Source organism: Budorcas taxicolor, chromosome 18, assembly GCF_023091745.1.
Source record: "Budorcas taxicolor isolate Tak-1 chromosome 18, Takin1.1, whole genome shotgun sequence".
Classification (NCBI taxonomy): Eukaryota; Metazoa; Chordata; class Mammalia; order Artiodactyla; family Bovidae; genus Budorcas; species Budorcas taxicolor.
Window position 1 is genome coordinate 46,157,905 of NC_068927.1, and position 16,816 is coordinate 46,174,720.

Genomic DNA, 16,816 nt, shown 5'->3' on the forward strand with positions numbered 1-16,816 from the left:
GCATTTCCCTAATGATTGGTGATGGTGAGTATTCTTTCATGTGCTTATTGATCATTTGTTTATTTCTTTGACAAATGTCTATTCACGTCCTTTGCCCATTTGACAATTGTTTTGTTTACATATATGTTTTTGAGTTGTATGAGTTCTTTTTATATTCTGGATATTAATTCCTTTACAGATATATGATTTACAAATATTTTCTCCCATTCTTTGGGTTATCTTTTTACTCAAAGTTATCTCTGCCAGTTGTGTCCTTTGATGTATAGAAGTTTTAATTTTGATGAAGTAAAATTAGTCTAGTTTTTCTTTTGTTGCCTGTGCTTTTGATGTCATATGCAAGAAATCATTGCCAAGTCCAAACTCATTGATTTTTATATATTTAGGGAATTTCACTCCAAAAGAGTTTTTCTTTTGATTCTTAGATTCTACCACTTTTGGCCGTTAATAGAGCTTAATTTTCAGGTTGACTCTGAGTCCTAGGACACGGGCTGGGTAGTGTTAAATGGGTTCCCTAATTTCTGACTGGATAAGAATTCCTGGGCTTATCTTTAGTTTTTGAGCCTAGATCTACAATCAGTGATTCCTTTCTTTTTTAAAAAAATCATTTATTACTTCTCTCTGGTTGCATTAGGTCTTCATTGCTGCGCACTGGCTTTTCTCTAGTTGTGGGCCAGTGGGGGCTACTCTTCACTGGAGTGCAGGGGCTTCTCATACAATGGCTTCTCTTGTGGAGCACAGGCCGTAGGCACATGGGCTTCAGTAGTTGCGGCCCATGGGCCTGGTTGCTCCATGGCATGTGAAATCTTCCCAGACCAGGGATCTAACCTGTGTCCCTGCATTGGCATCCACTGTACCACCAGGGAAGTCCCAAGAATCAGCCATTTCTATAAGGAGTTCTCATTCTAGTTGGTGGGAGGAAATCATATTAAGGGAGATAATTGCAACTGAGATATGAATTTAGGTTTTTTCAGTAAAGTAAATGTGTGCTTTTTAGAAAGAAAAAGATAAATCATGATTCAAATTTAATAGAAGGATTAAGACTTTTATTTCTTTGATTTTATATTTGTCTCTCTTTTCCTTTGTTGACCAGAGAGATACAGTCAAGATCCTATTTTAATTTGAAGTAACCCTTCTCTGTACCACTAATAGGAGTTGGCTGATTCAGTGGCCAGGAGTGAGAAATATGGAGGAGACCAGGTAGATGAACCTGTTTCCCACTCCTCACTGTACCTGCTGATTCAAAGCTGGACATTTATCCAGCTCTTCCTGGAGGAGGGCTGTGCTTCTCCACCTGTCTGGCTTCACGTGTTCTGGGAAATGTCTAGCTCTGCTCTGGTTTATCTTGTCGTACAATTTCCTCTGCTTCCTCTCTGTCTTCTAGAAAGTGACCAGCACTTAAATAGACTGTATCCCTCATCTGTTCTTATTACTGTTATGTTGATTCCCTTGTGAATATCTTTACTGTTACGTCTTCGGGATTTGAGCAACGTGGGCAGGTAAGTACATGTGCTGTTTTATTTAGCCTGTCTTCTTGAAATGAAGCTACTTTGTGCCATACCGTTTCTGACAACGTGTGCTGAGTGCTGCGTGCATGAGGAGTCACTTCAGTGGTGTCTGACTGTGTGACCCTGTGGACTGTAGCCCACCAGGCTTGTCTGTCCATGGGGTTCTCCAGGCAAGACTACTGGAGTGGAATGCCATGCCCTCCTCCGGGGGATCTTTCCAACCCAGGGATCGAACCTGAGTCTCTTATGCCTCCTGCATTGGCAGGAGGGTTCTTTATCACAAGTGCCACCTGTGAAGCCCCATTTCTGACAATAGGACTGTTTTTCACTCCTTTTTCTCTATTGGCTTAATGACTGAAATGGATTTTAAATTGTTCTCTGTGTTCACAGATAATAGCTATCACATCATTGAAACGTGATGCCAGCCACCCTAGAATACAGAGGTTTCTACTCAGTTAAGGGATTGGGTGACTTTATAAGACCTTTCTTGTCAGTAACTTTTTCTCAGACAAGCAGAATAATAAGGCCTACTTATTTTCACTTATTGGAATGATGATAATAGGATCATCAAACATTTAGTAGTTAATATGTGCCAGACATTATTCTACATGCTTTCTATGTATAAACTCATTTAACTCAATAACAGTAGTTACGGTTATTATCCGTATTTTACAGACGATGAAACTGAGGCACAGAGAGGTTAAGGAGCTTGCCCAAGGTCACATAGCTGGTAAGTGGCAGAGCCAGGATCCCACCCAGTTAGTTTGCCCCAAGACCACTGTTTTCCACTACATTCTTTGAAGGGAAGCCCTTCAAGTTTTTTCAGGATGACCACTTTTTTTTAATGTTATCAGTTATGGGTATAAGAAAACCCTTTTTAAAAAATTTGTTTATTTTTAATTGGAGGATTATTGCTATACAATATTGTGTTGGTTTCTGCCATAAGGAAAACCCTTTTATACTTAGCTTTTGTCTAGTTTCGAGCCTGTTCTTTGTTATTGGTCGAACTACAAATTGCTGCTGACTTTGATTATAGAAAGGAATGTTTTAAAAGATGTAGTTAGGTCTGAGTTCAATTTTAATTTATTGAGAGTTTTTGCAAATTATTGTAGTGTTGAAAAGATGTGACATCTCCTAAAATGTCCTTTTCTACTATGTGTTTGAGAGTCTTAGGCAGCATTAAAACTTATGAATACAACACAAATCTTACAAGCCTTGGCTACAGCTAATTTCTGAGGTCTTTCACAATGCATATTTATTTCCATGTAGCATGAATAGTGGATTCATAAATGGTGAATATTTTCCCAGTGAAAATTCTTTTCAAGAAAATACAGAGCAGAAATGTCCTTAAATGGATTGAACATATTTTAGCCCTTCAGGGAGATAAATAGGGGGGGAAGGCTTTCAAAAAACAGCAAGACAAGCACTGAGAATACTTTAAAAAAGGAAGGGATGTATTCCCATGCTTACATACATGTTTGTGAGCATTTTAAACTTTTTTTGGCTTTACTAGGTCTTTGTTGCTGCACATGGGCTTTCTCTAGTTGTGATGTAGAGGGGCTGCTCTTTGATACTGTACATGGGTTTTTCATTGCAGTGGCTTCTCTTGTTGTGGAGCACAGGCTCTAGGTGCTCGGGCTTCAGTAGTTGCGACGCACAGGCTCAGTAGTTGTGGCACATGAGCTTAGTTTCTCCATGGCATGTGAAGTCTTCCTGGACCAGGATCGAACCTACGTCCGCTGCATTGGCAGTTGGATTCTTATTCACTGTGTCACCAGGGAAGTCCTTTTTAAACTTTTTATTTACAGAAATGTTTGATCATGTGCAACAGTAGAACAGATAAAACAATGAAGCTCGTGCGTGCCTGTCGCTGAGCTTCCAGCAACATTTTGTGAAGGGCTGTTATAATGACTGCCATGATGATGACTCCTTAGATGCGTGTCACCACCTTCTTTGCATATTGTTTCTGGCAAAGTCCCATTTGAAAATGATAGGACTTTAATGGTATTTCAATTCCATGGTACTTCCTTGAATTCAACACTGTCTAGTTTTGATTACAGCAAAGATCAGCACAGGAACACCAGATCTATTAAGAATAAGTAGAAACCAATTTTTATTTTCTTAAGGGTCTTGTTTGTTCTGTCTGGTGAAGAACCGCAACCTTAACTGTGACTAAAATGGTTTTGTTAGAAGCAGTTATGATATAAGCAGAAGTTTTCATTGAATTGTCCAGCCAGCCCCTTGATTCTAAGATATAGAATCATTTATCACATGGAGGTGGAAGTCCCTTTCTGGATTTTTGAATGGATAGAAATGTTGATGAAATGCACCAGTTGCCATAAGTAGTGCTTATATAGTCTGCATCTTCACATGTCCTCGTCCTTGTGACTTTCAGCAGGTTTTCAGCTGACCAGTTTTGTTCTCAAATTATAGTATGTGTCTAGAACCACTTGAGAATCTTGTAAAAAATGCATGTTTTTTTCTGCCCCTAATCCCAAAGATAGATTCTTTAGATTTGGAGTGTACCCCAGGAATCAGCATTTTAACAGTCATTTCATTAAAAGGGATATTCTAATTCTAGTGTCAGAGAAGGAAGTCCTTAAGCTTTGGTTGGCTTTTTCCTTTCAACCTAGTGCAACAAGGTTAATGTTAATATGGGATCTTATCAAAAATTGCTTAAAATTTTCCGTTCTTTTGTTTTCACCATTCTTAATGATATGTTCAATGGGCATTATAACCACTCCTTGAACACTGATGTGACATACAGACAGCCTTATCCTAATACAGTTGCATCTTTGGTCTTCTTTTTTTTCTCTTGGCTGGACTGGGGCTTTGTTGCTGTACATGGGCTTTCTCTAGCTGTGGTGCGCAGGCTTCTCGCTGCGGTGGCTTCTCTTGTTGGGGAGCAGGGGCTCTAGGGCGCATGGCTTCAGTAGTTTCGGGGCATGGGCTTAGTTGCTCCTTGGCATGTGGGATCCTCCTGAACCAGGGATTGAACCCATGTCCCCTGCCTTGGCATGTGGAGTCTTAACTTCTGGACTACTAGGGAAGTCCTGCGTCTTTGGTCTTTAACAATTCAATTATGATGCTCATGACCTGAGGACCGCACCTCAAGAATATAGGTGCACAGGCCATGATGTGGATTCAGAGGGTCCAATATGGAGATTCCCTGGTGCTCCAGTGATTAGGGACCCCGTGCTTCCCCTTAGGGGGCACAGGTTCAATCCTTGGTTGGGGAACTAAGATCCCACAAGCCAGACGGCATGGCCAATGAACAACCAGCAAACAAAAAGTAAGCAAAAATAAAAAATCACTAAGGGTCCAGTATGTATTTCTCTTTGGTTTCCTGGAATGTGTTAAGTTGAGCCTTTGTCCTCCCCTGTTTGGTTATCTGCTGGACCAACCCTAAATGAAGTTTTGATGATGTCACCTGCTACCTCCAGCTCTATGTAGCCTTCTTCTGTAGGGAAGGGAAGGGAAGCACGGAGAGTGTGAACAGCAGGTGGTTCTTCACCTGGGACTCCAAATCCAAAACTGAAGGAAAACTCTGGTGTTTTGGATACATGTTTGACTATGGAGTGTTTTGTCATCAGTTCCTGAAAGGAATCTGTGGCCTTTCCCTCCCCACCTCCTTCCACTCCCCCACTCTGCATACATACACACAACAGAGAGCCGTGTCCTAGAGCAGCCTATGTGAGAATCACCTGGCCTCTAGACAGCAGTTGTAGGGACACCAAATTGCAAAACAGTCTCTACTCTGTGGAATCAGAATTGCTCTTCATCATCTGGTAAAAACTGCAAGCCACAGCTGGGCTGGGTGGCCAACTGTGGCCAACTGTATTGCTTAACTAATATTCCATGTGTCCCCTACATTTCCGAGTTTATCTTGCAGTTACATTGGCATATGTGACTAATACTGACCAAAGGGAAGTGACGTGTGCCACTTATGTTGGGAAGTGATGTGTGTCACTTATATTGGGAGGCACTGAAGAATGGATATGGGTTTCTTTTCTTGTGCTAAGGTGACTGTGGAAAGTACAAGTTCCAGTGATGTCCCTACAAGCTGAAGGGCTGCCAGACCCTCATTGAGTGTTATGTGAGCAAGAAATAAATCATCTTAGGTTAGGCCACTCCTTTCAGGATTTGTTCCTATAGCATAGCTTAACAAGGATAGTGCTGAATAGAACACTTCCATATGCATTTAGAGTTCTGGGAGTAAAGATGTAGGTACTGTGTGGTCTAGTGCAGACATTTAGTACCTTGAGATCTTTTTCCTTCATCTGAATTGAAAGGTATCCCTGGAAAACTTTTTTTTTTTTTTTTTTTGTGGCATGCAGGATCTTAGTTCCCCGACCTGGGATTGAACCTATGCCCTCTGCATTGGGAGCTTGGAATCTTTTTTTTTTTTTTAACATGTAGATTTTGTCACTTTAAAAAATTATTTAGTTATTTATTTTTGGTTGTACTGAGACTTCGCTGCTGCGCAGGCTTTTTCTAGTTGTGGAGAGTGGGAGCTGCTCTCCAGCTGTGATACACAGGCTTCTCGTGACACTGGCTTTTCTTGTTGAGGAGCACAGGCTCTAGGGGACATGGGCTTAGCAGCTGTGGCTCCTGGGCTCTAGAGCACAGGCTCAGTAGTTGTGGTGCAGAGGCTTTGTTGCTCCAAGGCATGTGGGATCTTCCTGAATCAGGGATCAAACCCACACCTCCTGCATTGGCGTGTGGATTCTTTATCACTGAGCCACCAGGGAAGTCCTGAGCTTGGAGTCTAATCACTAGACTGCAAGGCAAGTCCCCCAAACTTATTTTTTATTACGTACCTTTTGCTGTTAAATGAGAAGTTACATAGGGAAAATAACAGTCTTGTTGAGATATAATTCACATACCATATGTGTTATAGTATATTCAGAGTTGTTCAACAGTCACACTATCTAACTTCAAAGCCTTGTTATTACGCTGAAAAGAAACCCTGTACTCAATTAGCAGTGACTCTCCGTTCCATAAATCTACTTGTTTCTATGGATCTTCTTATTCTGGGCATTACGTATCAGTCAGGGTATATAATATATAGCTTCTTGTGTCTGGCTTCTCTTGCACTTAGTACAGTGTTTTCAAAATTTGTCCATGTTTTATAATAGCATGTATCAGTACTTCATTCCTTTATATGTGCATAATATATATTTAATGTTCCATTGTATATCTATGCCACATTTTGTTTATTCATGCATCAGTTGATAAGAGATTTGTGTTCTTTTTTTTTTTTTGATTATTTTGAATAATGCTGCTGTGAACATTGATGTGTAGGTTTTTGTGTGAATTTATATTTTTCTTCTCTTGAATATATACATTGGAGTGGAATTGCTGGGTCATGTGGTAACACTGTACTTATTTTGAGGAGTTGCCAAACTGTTTCCCAAAGTGCTATACTTTTTACAGTCCTACCAGCAATGTAGGAGGGTTCCAGTTTCTCTACATTCTCACCAACACTTGTTATTGTTTGTCTTTTTGATTGAAGTAATCATCTTTGATGAAGCAGCTACATGCAAACCAGTCAGTGAGATATTAACGTATATTTTAACTTGTTAAGTTGTTCTTTAAGCAGTTGTAATATACACTGGCATTTTTATAAAAATATTCACCATAAGCGTAGCACTAAAATAAAAAGTGTAATGAATAATAACAATTCTTCTGCTTGTTTAGTGTTTACAAATTTTCTTTTTAAAATAATGGATTCTAGAAGGGAGAAAAAGGGAGTAGGTGATTCTCCAAATGTAATTGTTGTCTCTCTTTTTAAAAAATTAATTTATTTCTTGGCTGTGCTAGGTCTTCTTGGGTTTTCTCTATTTGCGGCAAGGCGGGGATCTCTCGAGTTGTGATGCTCGGGCTTCTCGTTGTGGTGGCTTCTCTTTTTGTGGAGCACAGGCTCTGGGCACATGGGCTTAAGCAGTTGTGGCACACAGACTCAGTAGTTGCAGCTCACGGGCCCTAGAGCATGGATTCAGTATTTGTGGTGCATGGGCTTAGTTGCTCTGCAGCATGGAGATTTTCCTGGACCAGGGATCAAACTTGTGTCCCCTGCACTGGCAAATGGATTCTTACCCACTGCACCATTAGGCAAGTCTATACTTGTTCTCTTAAAGCATAAATTTGTCTCTATAAATTATGTACTTCTAATTTGTCAGATAGAGTATACCTTAAATATATAAGCTTGAGCCTTTTAAAATCACAATGAAATCCTGAAAGGTTGTACATAATGAAGTAGTTGAATTGTTACATTAAATATATCCTGGGGTTCACTACTTAAAGGAGTTTCTGTGTATCTTTTAAGATGGTCAGTAACCCTCTGATTATTTGTTTCGTAGATTGATGTTTTTGTTTATTTTTAAGAAGAAGAGTACCCCATTATGTTGGGAATACAAGTGTTTGAAGTAGTATTATGTATATAGTTGATCCTCACATAGATGCTCACAAATCTCAGATCCTGTGTTTGCAGATTAGCTTAGTGGCTAAAATTTATTTGCAACATAAAATAAATACTTGCAGACCTCTTGTGGTCAGTGGTAGACATGTGCAAAGTGGCAAAAAATTTGAATTGCCCAACATGCACACCCCCAGCTGGGGTTGAACAGGGTGACTGTCTGCCTTTTCATTTCAGCTCTCAGACTATAAACAAGTATTCTTTTCATAGTCTCTTTAGTGCCACGTTTTTTGCATTTTTATACTTTTTGTTGGCAGTTTCACTGTTTAAAATGGCCCCTAAGTATATTACTGAAGTGCTCTCTAGTGTTCCTAAATCCAGGAAGTCTGTGATGTACCTAAACAGAGAAAATCCATGTTTGATGAGTTTGATTAGATATGAGTTATAGTGCTATTGCCTGCGAGTTCAGTGTTAATGAATCAACAATATATGTTAACTAAGGTATCTTTAGATAAAAACATAAAACAAGGTTATATGTTAATTGGTTGGTGAAAATGTTTTGACTAGACATTTACAGGATCTTAACTTTGCATGTCTTCTGAGAGTACTGATTTAGTATTTGCTAATTCAGTGTTCATAGCAACTTTACATAGCTATAGAGTCAACTGTATGTTATGAGTTGTTTTTCTCTTGTTGCTTTCAAGAGTCTCTCTTTGGCTTTCGGCATTGGATTATAATGTATCTAGACTGAATTTTTTTTTCAGTTTATCCTACTTGGAGTTTGTTGAGCTTCATAAATGTATAGATTCATGTGCTTTCCATCAAATTTGAGAAATTTGGGAACTTTATTTCTTCAAATTCAGACTTAAATTGAAGAAAGTAGGGAAAACCATTAGACCATTCAGGTATGATCTAAATCAAGTTCCTTATGATTATACAGTGGGAGTGACACATAGATTCAAGGGATTAGATCTGATAGACAGAGTGCCTGAAGAACTGTGGACATAGATTTGTGACATTGTACAGGAGGCAGTGATCAAGACCATCCCCAAGAAAAATAAATGCAAAACAGTTGTCTGAGGAGGCCTTACAAATAGCTGAAAAAAGAAGAGAAGCTAAAGGTAAAGGAGAAAAGGAAAGATACACCCCTTTGAATGCAGAGTTCCAAAGAATAGCAAGGAGATAAGAAAGCCTTTCTCAGTGATCAATGCAAAGAAATAGAGGAAAACAATAGAATGGGAAAGATGAGATCTCTTCAAGAAAATTAGAGATACCAAGGGGACATTTCATGCAAAAATGGGCACAATGAAGATCAGAAATGGTGTGGACCTAACAGAAGCAGAAGATAATAAGAAGAGGTGGCAAGAATACACAGAAGTATACAAAAAAGATCTTCATGACCCAGATAACCACAATGGTGTGATCACCCACCTAGAACCAGACATCCTGGAATGTGAAGTCAAGTGGGCCTTAGGAAGCATCACTACAAAGAAAGCCAGTGGAGGTGATGGAATTCCAGTTGAGCTACTTCAAATCCTAAAAGATGATGCTGTGAAAGTGCTGCAGTCAATGTGTCAGCAAATATGGGAAACTCAGCAGTGGCCACAGGACTGGAAAAGGTCAGTTTTCATTCCAATCCCAAAGAAAGGCAATGCCAAAAAATGTTCAAACTACTGCACAATTGTACTCATCTCACACGCTAGCAAAGTAATGCTCAAAATTCTCCAAGCCAAGCTTCATCAGTACGTGAACTGTGAATTTCCAGATGTTCAAGCCGGATTTAGAGAAGGCAGAGGAACCAGAGATCAAATTGCCAACATCCGTTAGATTATCGAAAAAGCAAGAGAGTTCCAACAAAACATCTGCTTTATTGACTACACCGAAACCTTTGACTGTGTGGATCACAACAAACTGTGGAAAATTCTGAAAGAGATGGGAATACCTGACCACCTTAACCTCCTTCCTGAGAAATCTGTGTATGCAGGTCAAGAAGTAACAGTTAGAATTAACTGGACATGGAACAATGGACTGGTTCCAAACTGGGAAAGGAGTACATCAAGGCTATATATTGTCACCCTGCTTGTTTAACTTATATGCAGAGTACATCATGAGAAACACTGGGCTGGATGAAACTCAAGCTGGAATCAAGATTGCCAGGAGAAATATCAGTAACCTCATATATGCAGATGACACCACCCTTATGGCGGAAATTGAAGAACTAAAGAGCCTCTTGATGAAAGTGAAAGAGGAGAGTGAAAAAGCTGGCTTAAAACTCAACATTCAGAAAACTAAGGTCATGGCATCTGCTCCCATCACTTCGTGGCAGATAGATGGGGAAACCATGGAAACAGTGAGAGATTTTATTTTGGGGGCTCCAAAATCACTTCACAGTGACTGCAGCCATGAAATTAAAAGATGCTTGCTCCTTGGAAGAAAAGCTATGACCAACCTAGACAGCATATTGAAAAGCAGAGCCATTACTTTGCCAACAAAGGTCTGTCTAGTCAAAACTATGGTTTTTCCAGTAGTCCTGTCTGGATGTGAGAGTTGGACTATAAAGAAATCTGAGCACCAAAGAATTGATGCTTTTGAACTGTGATGTTGGAGAAGACTCTTGAGAGTCCCTTGGACTGTAAGGCAATCAAGCCACTCAATCCTAAAGGAAATCAGTCCTGAATATTCGTTGGAAGGACTGATGCTGAAGGTGAAACTCCAATATTTTGGCCACCTGATGCGAAGAACTTCTTGGAAAAGACCCTTATGCTGGGAAAGATTGAAGCCAGGAGGAGAAGGGGATGACAGAGGATGAGATGGTTGGATGGCATCACCGACTTGGTGGACATGAGTTTGAGCAAGCTCTGGGAGTTGGTGATGGACAGGGAAGTCTGCAGTCCACGGGATCACAAAGAGTTGGACACGACTGAGCACCTGAACTGAACTGATTTCTTAAAATACTTTTTTTGTGCCTTTCTCCCTCTCTTCTCCTTCTGTGATGCTGGTATGCTTGGTGGTGTCCCACAGTCTTTGAGACATTTTTCTTCTTGTTTCTCAGTCTAGATAATCTCAATTGGTTAATATGTAATTTCACTGATTCCTGTTTACATCTGCTGTTGAGCCCTTAATTTTTTTATATCAGTTATTATATTTTTCAACTCCAGAATTTGTTTGGTCCTGTTTTTTTTTAGTATCTCTTTTATTAGTATTCTGAATTTGCTAAGACATCATTCTCATATTTTTCTTTAATTTTTTTTCCTTTTTAATGATTTTTTTAAACTTGAAGTATAGTTCTGCAACCATCAGCACCATCTAATTCTAGAATGTCTTTATCATCTCAAAAAAGCTGTATTAATTGATAACCACTCCCCATTTCCTTCCTCTCCTTAGGTCCTGGCAACTACTGATCTACTTTTTTCTGTCTCTTTGCGTTTGATTTATATGAATGTTTCATGTCAGTGGAATCTCACATTTTATCTGGCCTTCTATTTCTGGCTTCTTTCTCTTACCATAGTGTCTTCGAGGTTCAGTCACACGGTAGCGTTTATCAGTGTGCTCAGTCACTCAGTTGTAGCCAGCTCTTTGTGACCCCATGAACTGTAGCCTGCCAGGGTCCTCTGTCCATGGAATTTTCCAGGCAAGAATACTGGAGTGGGTTGCCATTTCCTTCTCCAAGCATTTAGCAATGTTTCATTCATTTTTTATGGTTGAATAATATACCATTGTGTGGCTGCACCACATTTTGTTTATTCATTCTTCAGTTGATACACTTTAGTTGTTTCACTTTTGGGCTGTTATGAATAATGATGCTATGGACATTCATGTGTAATTTTTTTTTTTAATGAACTGATGTTTTTCAGTTTTCTTGGGTATATGCTTAAGAGTAGAATTGCCTGGTCTCAATGGCAACTCTCTGTTTAATGTTTTGAGGCACTGCCAAACTGTTTTTCACAGTTGCAGTATCATTTCACATTCTCACCAGCAACTTAGGAGGGTTCCGGTTTCTCCACATTCTCACCCACACTTATTTTCTGTTTTGTTTTTTGCTTGTTTTTACTGTAGTCATGCTAGCATGTGTGAAGTGATATCTTACTGTGATTTGTTTTTCCCTAGTGACTATCCATGTTGGGGATTGTTTCATTTGGTTATTGGCTAGTTGTATGTCTTTCAAGAAACGTCTGTTCATATAATTTGCCCACATTTTTCTAGGTTATTTGTCTTAAAAAAATTTTTTTTAAAGTTCTTTTTATATTCTGGATACTAGACCCTTAACAGATACATGATTTTCCATTATTTTTGCCCATGCTGTGGGTTGTCTTTTCACCTTGGTAGTAACCTTTGATGCACAAATGTTTTTAGTTTTGATGAAGTCCAGCTTATCTATTTTTTCTTTTATTGTTTGTGTTTTAAGATGTCATGTCCAAGAAACCATTGCCTAATCTAAGATCACAAAAATTTGCACCTATATTTTCTTTTAAGAGCTTTAAAAGTTTTAGTTCTAACATTGAGGTCTTTGATCCATTTTGAGTTACCTTTTGTTTATAATATAAGAGAGGGGTTCTTATTCATATATATTTTTTTCCATGAGGATATCTAGTCGTCGCATCATTTATTGAGAAGACTGTTCTTTCTCAACTGAATGGTTTTGCACCCTTGTCTAAAATTAGCTGACCATAGGTGTCTAGGTTTATTCCACACTCTCAATCGCATTCCATTTACATATATGTCTTTCCTTAAGCTAGTGCTCTGCTGTCTTTGTTACTGTAGCTTCACACCTAGGTTTTCAAATTAGGAAGTGTGAGTCCTCTGACGTCTTGTTTTCAGTACTTGGTAGGTTATCTTGGGTCTCTTGCACTTCCATATGCATTTTAGGATCAGCTTGCCTGTTTCTGTGGAAAAGGTTCAAATTTTGATAGAGACTGCATTGAATTTGCAGATGAATTTGGTGAAGTAGTATATTTTTAAGCATCACCGGTTTCATTTACATAAACTTTGGACTGTGAAGAAGGCTGAGCGCCGAAGAATTGATGCTTTGGAACTGTGGTATTGGAGAAGACTCTTGAGAGTCCCTTGGAGTGCAAGGAGATCCAACCAGTCCATCCTAAAGGAGATCAGTCCTGGGATTTCTTTGGAAGGAATGATGCTAAAGCTGAAAGTCCAGTACTTTGGCCACCTCATGCGAAGAGTTGACTCATTGGAAAAGACTCTGATCCTGGGAGGGATTGGGGGCAGGAGGAGAAGGGGACGACAGAGGATGAGATGGCTGGATGGCATCACTGACTCGATGGACGTGAATCTAAGTGGGCTCCGGGAGTTGGTGATGGACAGGGAGGCCTGGCATGCTGTGATTCATGGGGTCGCAAAGAGTCAGACACGACTGAGCAACTGAACTGAACTGAACTGAACTGAAAGTGGAAAAAAGTTTAATGTTTACGATGTTTATTAAAAAATTAAGTGAGTGTGTGGGCCTTACTTGACCTTCTTGAATCATTGGCAGAGGAATGGGGGTGGAGTCTCAGAGCCAGGAGCACCAGTGTGCAACAGACAACAAAGAAGGGTGTAAGACACTCACTGTGGCCAGTTCAAGGTGATAGTTGTCCTTCACAGAACGCACCGTTTCCATGTGAGCAGCCTTCTATCCTTCAGCACTCCTGCTGAGTGTTTCTCTTGCCCTTCTGAATTTGTACAGCCACATTGGTAACAGTGGAACACTTGAGTAGGGATGGATATGATTGCCTTATTATATGTAATTAATTTGAAAAATGAACATTTGGGAACATATTTCTTGCATATAGCTGTTTGATATATCATTTCTTGAAAAGTTTATGAGAGTTTTTAAGAGTCGAAATTCTCTTGAACACAGAGCTACAAATGGTGCCAGTTTAACTGGATTTATATGCTAGCCAGGTTAGGGTTGTACTTTTAGAGTATGTGTTTGTATTCATAACACTTTTCTCATCTCTTGCTCTTATAACCTGTCTACCTTCCTGGGTTCCTAATGGAATTGTAGAATCATAAAGAAGGCATGGTAATTGGCTATAATGAGTGAAAAGGTGGTTGTTGTTTAGTCACTCAGTTGTGTCTGACTCTGTGACCCCATGAACTGCAGCATGCCAGGCTTCTGTGTCCTCCACTGTCTCCTGAAATTTGCTCAAACTCATGCGCATTGAATCGGTGATGTCACGGTATGACGTATTTATTTTTATCTACCAAAAAAGCAAAGTAGAAAGAAAAGCTAGTTCTCAATAAGTAGATCAAACTATATACAGACATCATGTAGACTACATATGTCATTCAATAAAATGTATTTGAACTATTGTTATGTTTGAGAGAGCAGGTTGTTAAGGCAAGTGTAAACCTAATTAGCTGTGGAGGGAGAATCACACTGCTTCACTATTGTAGGTTCAGAAATGACAACCAGGGATATTTAGACCCTGCCTTTTGCACCTATCCAGAGCCAGGGCTTGTGTAGAAGCCTCCCGAGGGTGTAGGAACTGGCACAGCCTCCTTGACTTTGCTTTGATCATCTAGAGGGGAAATTGGTACTGGATGAGGATGAGAAGCAAACCTGCCAGCCACTCACCTCTCCAGCCTCTGTCTTTCGGATGCTGGACTTCGGCCGACCTGGGTATCCTGAACAGACCTAAAGTCATCCTGCTTCAGAGTCTTTGCTGTGGTAGTCCTTTCACGTGATGAGCCCTGGCCATCACTCTTGCACTTATCAAAACCTGGCGTACAATCATGGCCTACCTCCTTAAGGTAGAGTAACATTTCCTTCATAACAACCTTGATTTCTCAGTCTTTTGCTCATCGCTGCACTTCCCAATCCCCCTTAAGGTTTTGTGAGTGGTGTATTTGTCAACGGTCCTAATCGGGTACTCTTCTAATTGGATTTGTGAGCTCTTTGAGGAAAAAACAAGGGAATGCCAAACACAAACATTAGTCCAGGCCCCGTGTGATGTGTCACTTGTCAGCCTGAACTTTGAAGCGGTTTGTGTGGAATCAAACATTTTTTGTTGTGTTATTTTTGTACTACAACTTGAGGAATTTTCTAACCATCATCATATCATAGTTCTACTCTTTTATAATGTTTCTTATTCATTTGGAGCCCACCTTTGTGGATGATAGCATTTCAGGAGTTAATGTTCCAGAATTACTCACTGTCCTATAACTCTTCTAATTCTGTCTATTCCCCCCCCTCACAGGAAATGACTTAGAAGCCTTACAAGTACATCTGTGCATTTTTGCTTCAGACTTTACAATTGAGGGCCAACCCAGTCTGGAAGCACCTCTTATTAATGTTACAAGGAAACTGCTACCTCAGCAAACAAAAGGAAAGAAGAAGACTTATAATAAAAAATGCCATTTTTTTGAAGAAAAAAAAATTGTTTTCAGAAAATATTAAAGGAAATTTGGAAATTTTTCGCATTTAGAAAAAGCTTTACAGGTAAATGGATTTGGCAGGCAGGCTCTGTCAAAATTCTGAGATTTGATCTTCCTTCCTAAGGACTTAGTGTGAAGTGATTCTGTACTGCTTTTTAAATTGCTGTTGATCAGCTTGTGGGTTTTTGGGTTCTAACTTTTCTGGTATATTGAAGATACATTATATTACATTTTTTAAAGTTAAGTTATTTTTCTGCCATTGTAAATACAAGTATCAAAATATTCTTGCAAAGCAGTTCTCAGTAAACATTTTCCTCAGCAACCATATCTTTTTATTAAGAGGATGGAATGCTAGCAGTTCTTATATAGCATTTTGGACACACTTATTTTTTGTCAGAAGTCCTGCCTCCACTGAAAATATTAACTAGATAAACTTCTTGTCCTTTTCACGTCGACATTGGATCACATGGTCACCTGCCTCATGGAAATGCCTTTTTTAAAACTTAGATTTGCAGAACTCCACTATTTTTATACCTAGCCACCGTTTTAGGAAGAAAAAAAAAGGAATCAGAACCCTGACCCTCTCCCGGTCACTGGGACAGTGCCCTTCCCGCATGTATTGCTGCAGTGCCCAGGACAGTAAAATGGACTACAAGCGGCGCTTCCTGCTTGGCGGGTCCAAGCAGAAGGTGCAGCAGCACCAGCAGTACCCAGTGCCCGAGCTGGGCCGAGCACTGAGTGCTCCCCTGGCATCTGCGGCCACCACCACGCCCCTGGGCAGCCTGACCGCTGCAGGCAGCTGCCACCACGCCATGCCCCACTCCACTCCCATTGCCGACATCCAGCAGGGCATCTCCAAGTACCTGGACGCCCTCAACGTCTTCTGCCGTGCCAGTACTTTCCTCACAGATCTCTTCAGCACTGTGTTCAGGAACTCTCACTACTCCAAGGCAGCCATGCAGCTCAAAGATGTGCAGGAGCACGTCATGGAAGCAGCCAGTCGGCTGACTTCAGCCATCAAGCCTGAGATTGCCAAGATGCTGATGGAGCTTAGTGCTGGGGCTGCGAACTTGACGGATCAGAAGGAATTCAGTCTCCAGGACATTGAGGTAGAGTATCTTCTCTGTCATACTTGGGTTGGAAAGTGTATTCCAGAGGTAAGTGAGAATGTTGTTTTAGTTTTTTCTCAAATCACTGAAATGATGGTCTTTGTCCTCTTTCCACTGATTCTCTGTTCCTATGAAAAAAAATTTTTTTTGCATGCCACGTTTTGAATTGCTTTCATTTAAAATTAAGTAGGATAGAAGATTATTAAACAAATTAATTAGCCTAGATTTTCTTTAAATTTTCAACTTGGAAGTTAATTTCCAAATAACATGCTGTTAAAGTACACAGTGATGTGATGTGATAGTCACTCAGTTGTGTCCGACTCTTGCGACCCCATGGATTGTAGACCGCCAGGCTGCTCTGTCCGTGGGATCTCCCAGGCAAGAATACTGGAGTGGGTTGCCATTCC

General features: G+C 40.0%; 1 protein-coding gene across 1 annotated transcript in view; it reads left to right on the plus strand.

Moving 5' to 3' along the window:
• Nucleotides 1-15,186: 15,186 nt before the first annotated feature.
• The window catches only part of GARRE1 (granule associated Rac and RHOG effector 1), a 50,803-nt gene continuing 49,173 nt past the window's right edge, over nucleotides 15,187-16,816 (plus strand). Inside the window, exon 1 of the mRNA XM_052655591.1 lies at nucleotides 15,187-16,409. Within this exon, the coding sequence (XP_052511551.1) occupies nucleotides 15,915-16,409 (495 nt within the window). The 5' untranslated portion in view covers nucleotides 15,187-15,914. The remainder of the gene's footprint in view (nucleotides 16,410-16,816) is intronic.